The sequence below is a fragment of the Sarcophilus harrisii genome, chromosome 3, assembly GCF_902635505.1.
Source record: "Sarcophilus harrisii chromosome 3, mSarHar1.11, whole genome shotgun sequence".
NCBI lineage: Eukaryota > Metazoa > Chordata > Mammalia > Dasyuromorphia > Dasyuridae > Sarcophilus > Sarcophilus harrisii.
In genome coordinates, this window is record NC_045428.1 from 365,066,218 (window position 1) to 365,071,093 (window position 4,876).

A 4,876-nucleotide genomic window follows, 5' to 3' on the forward strand; every position below is an offset into this window, starting at 1 on the left:
ATAAGATTCAGCCTATAGGTTGGTATAAATTATCCTAGATAGAAGGATGAATAAGATTTATAAAGAAACAGCGTCAAAATTTAATTCGAGGTTCTTTCTGCAAGACGATTAACAAATCAGGGAATCTCAAAGTTGGACAATATTCCAGATACTGTATAGTATCACTGATATATGATCAAGAACTTTTATACTGCACTAAACAAATGGTCATGCAGTCTTTGTTGCCTCTGAGTGATTACAGGTATGGAATTTCACTGTTTATGGAAGTATTCTTTTTAATCACTGGCCAAGTTAAATTTATTCTTAGGTTGAACCAAAAAAAAATTTCCCTCCTAAGTCCTACAATTCAGATTCTTCCCTGAATGTAGTAGTATTGTACCCTCAGGATGGGAGAGTGATACAAAGGGTTCATAAATGGGAGTTAAGAATATCTAAGAAATTTTAGCCAATTCCACAATTTTACTAAATGGTGGCCCTATCCCAAATGTGCCGCTTTCAGTACCTTTAGCCTGGTTAAAATGATAGTCATATATTTAATATGTATAGGACTGCTTGCCATCTGGGGGAGGGAGTGGAAGGAGAGAGGGGAAAAGTCAGAACAGACGTGAGTGCAAGGGATAATGTTGTAAAAAATTACCCAAGCATGGGTTCTGTCAATAAAAAGTTATAATTATGAAAAAAAAAATAAAATAAAATGATAGGAGGTGCAAAAGGAGACTACAAAATTCCAAAGTATACCAGGTCCAATTCAATTCTCTCTTATTCTCTCTCTCTCTCTCTCTCTTTTTCTGTTGCTCCCTTCCCTCCTTCCTTCCCTTCCTTTCTTCTCTCTGTCTTTGTATCTCTCAATATCTCCCTTTTCCCTTTCATAGCATGCAACTGGCTCTCTCTCTCTCTCTCTCTCTCTCTCTCTCTCTCTCTCTCTCTCTTTTTCTGTTGCTCCCTTCCCTCCTTCCTTCCCTTCCTTTCTTCTCTCTGTCTTTGTATCTCTCAATATCTCCCTTTTCCCTTTCATAGCATGCAACTGGCTCTCTCTCTCTCTCTCTCTCTCTCTCTCTCTATATATATATATATATATATATATATACAATTCTACTATAGAATGTTAGGATCTAAATCTAAAGGGACTTTATAAATTATTAACATGCTTCAATTTTCCAAGGAGGAAACAAAGGTGAAGTGACTGGACCAAGTTCAAATAGATAGAGAAGGACCCAAGTTCTTTGACTCCCAATCTAGTGGCTGTTTTTATTGTTTTGTTTTTTGGGGTGGTGGCATTTATTTGCTTTCTCTAACATATAATAGAAATCTGCTGTTGATTAACAAGGCCCAGACTTGTACTAATCTATCTTTTTAAATGTTTTTTTTTTTTAAACAGAAAGGACCTTTTATATCTACCTGTACCTTCCCAAACTAACAGAATTATCTCCTGATACTTAACTAATTTAACATAAAGTAATCTGCTTTTTAAATAAAGACAAGTCAGAGGCAGTAGCATGGGGTACTAGGTACTTTATCCAAAAATATACTCTAGTAATTTCTTAAAGTTAACAATCAGAGGTTAAATCCTTCAAACTATTGCCCCCTATTAAATGTAAACACTCATGGGAGAAGTATCATATTTAGCCTTATCAATCTTTCCAACTTGATTTGATGGGTTCTATATTTTTATTCTTAATTATTTAATTTTTAACATCTAGTTTTTTTAGATTTTGAGTTCTAAATTCCCTCCTTCCCTCTAGCCCCTCTCCTCCTATTGAAACTACTTGGAATGGGTTTTTTAGTTCCTTTTCTGAAAGCAGAGTTTGAATAGCATTGGAAGAAAGATACTGAGTGGCCTCGGAGAGCTACTCTAATAAAGAAAAAAAAGGAAGAGTAGGGATACAAGAAGATACCCCAAATCACTGTTTAATTTTTCTTGTGACAAGCCTTACTTAGATATGCTTAAACCAAGATTACCTATAACTGTTACACAAAAAAATTTGCAGTAGAGAAAACAGTCTGTCAACAGAATAGGGTGGTATATCTATCATGTATATAGTGCTTACCCAGGTTTAAAACTTTTTTTTTCAAAAAACAACAACAAAAAAAAGGATAATTAATTCTTAGTTATTCATGCTGATGAAACAGAGCAATATTGAGAATAAGGCAGATAATAGGCAATAGTACATTTCTATTTGGCTCCCAAATATAATATGCCATTTTTTTGTGAAATAGAAGTAATAGCTGTTTTTTCCCTGGTCACTATCAAAATAACTTCATCTTTTTGAGTATACTTAGTCAGAAAAGAGGAAGAGACCAAGAATATGATAGATTTGGGGGGTGAAATTATCAAGTGGCAGAGGAATAAGATAAAATTGAGTGAGATTTGCTAAAAATCATATTCTCAGATTTGGAAAGGAAGTTAAGAAGCAACTTCTATATATATATATACATATTTTAGTCTCTAATTGTTTTTTACATTCTCCCTTCCCTCCCCCCTTGTCATCTAATGCTTGATTAAGAATAATAATAAACTAACATTTATTTCTAAGAAGCAGTGTGTTACAATGAAGAGTATATTGATATGCATTCTGAAAATCTGAATGCTGCCTCTGTAACCCAGAATAAACCTCTTATTCTCAGGTTCCAAGTTTGCTGTACCTCACTACATGTAACCTCACAAATTAAATGTAAATATCAATGTATGTATGTGAAGGTACATGCTTAGCAATTAACTGACCAAAACACATAAGACTTTTAAATGTAATCTGTTTTATTGATATCTTCCATCATTTTAGTCTAGAGACAATTCACAAAGCAATAAAAAAAAAGCCCTGATTTGTAATATTTTTGATTTCCCAGGTACATATGCTCACACTGACAATTTAAGAATTAGCTCCTTTGTGTTATCTTCAGCACATACCTGGCTCCACAAAATGAGATGGTTGGACTGGATGATTTTAAACTTTAAATCTATGACACTTTGATATTAGACTTTAAGGTTTACAAACCAATTTCCTCACAAAAATGAATCTAATTTTGTTGAGTTAGAAAACACCATCATATAATTAGTGTTATTACTATTATTTTCACATTACAAATAAAACCCCATCTCCCCCAAAGAGCAATGACTTATTTGGCATCACACAACTAGTAAATTAGATTCATTATAGCAAGCATATATGAGATATGAGAATTAAGATAAGGATAAATCTATCTTCAAAATACTATGAAGATGCCGGGTGTCCCAAAAGTTTTAGTGAAATTTTAAGGCTTAACAACTTCAGAAATATTAATGCTACAAACTTACCAAAATTGGAAGGTTAGTTATCCAAAATTTTAGACAGTTAATAATTTTAAATTAAATTTTAACATAACCATCATTTTGAATTTGTAAAGAATTTCATCAGCTGCCACTGAGTAATTGAAAGAATTGTATTCATATTCCTAACCTTAAAAGTATCCAAAGAATAAGATTTTGATATATATAAAATAGTTTTCCCATGATCTCACAAGGAAAAGTATAATATAAATAATCAGATGAATGAGGTGGTCAAGCAAAAGGAGTCCCTCCAGTAATCCACCAGGCTGAGATTCAGAAAGTGATTCACAAGCAATTCATGATGATAAGGTCCCCTCTGTTGTTGAAATTAAATTGAAAATTTTATATAGAATTTTACATATGAAATTAACAAAATCAAATAAATAAAAATAAATGTAAATAATTAAACTTTCAAATGATATCTTTGTAAACTTATAGAGTTTAAACTTTTGATTATTAGAATTCTAATTAGAATATGGTTATCTTAAATTTCTCTCAGTTCACTAGATCTTTGTTCTAGGTTACCCAACTCTAACTGGTTCTCATAGAGAACTGATTTGGGTGGAAACCTTTCATTCTGTTATTTGTGGTATTTCAAGTAATTATTCTTATTCTCTTAGGAGAGACCTTCATGGAGAGATGAAGAATCAAACAGTAGTAGCTGAATTCATTCTTTTGGGAATACCCCACACTGAAGGGCTAGAGACTGAGCTCTTTATCCTGTTTCTGACTTTCTACCTCTTCACTCTGCTGGGGAATCTGCTCATCCTCATTGCCATCATTTCTTCTTCCCAGCTTCACACTCCCATGTATTTTTTCCTGGCAAACCTATCTGTGTTTGACATATTTTTTCCTTCAGTGAGTTCTCCTAAAATGTTGCTCTACCTCATGGGAAATAGCCATGCTATCTCTTTTCAGGGTTGTGCATCCCAAATATTCTTTTATCATTGCTTGGGAGGGACTGAGTGCTTTCTCTATACTGTGATGGCATATGACCGCTTTGTAGCCATCTGCCACCCACTGAGGTATAAACTCATTATGAATCATAAGGTATGCATTATCCTCACCATAGGCACTTGGCTGGGGGGCTGTCTTCATTCATTTATCCTTACATTTCTCACTTTCAGATTACCCTACTGTGGTCCCAATAAGGTAAACTATTTCTTCTGTGACATCCCCATAGTATTGCCCTTGGCTTGTGCAGACACTTCTCTAGTTCAAATGGTGAGTTTCACCAATGTTGGCCTCATGCCTCTTATATGTTTCCTATTTATTTTTATTTCCTACATTCGCATAGTGCTCTCCATATTGAAAATCTGTTCATCAGAGGGGAGGCGCCGAGCCTTCTCCACTTGCAGTGCCCACCTGACCTCTATCCTCTTGTTCTATGGGCCTGTAATCCTTATTTATCTTGGACCTGCTTCTACTCCTTGGCTTGGCTCTGTGATCCAAGTGCTGAATAATATTGTTACCCCTTCTCTCAACCCTTTGATATATAGCCTGCGAAACAAGGATGTTAAATTAGCCCTGAGAAAAGTTTTGTACCAGTTGGCAAACATTTCAGGACTTTAA

The 4,876-nt window shown here is 34.3% G+C and overlaps 1 protein-coding gene across 1 annotated transcript; it reads left to right on the forward strand.

The window, feature by feature from the left end:
- Positions 1-3,943: 3,943 nt before the first annotated feature.
- Positions 3,944-4,876, forward strand: LOC100929306 (olfactory receptor 149-like). Its single transcript, XM_012544922.1, has one exon. It carries the CDS (start codon positions 3,944-3,946, stop codon positions 4,874-4,876), a length of 933 nt encoding a protein of 310 aa, XP_012400376.1.

Coding starts and splice junctions, on each gene's coding strand:
- LOC100929306 (XM_012544922.1), top strand. CDS start 3,944: ATGAAGAATCAAACAGTAGTAGCTGAATTCATTCTTTTGGGAATACCC.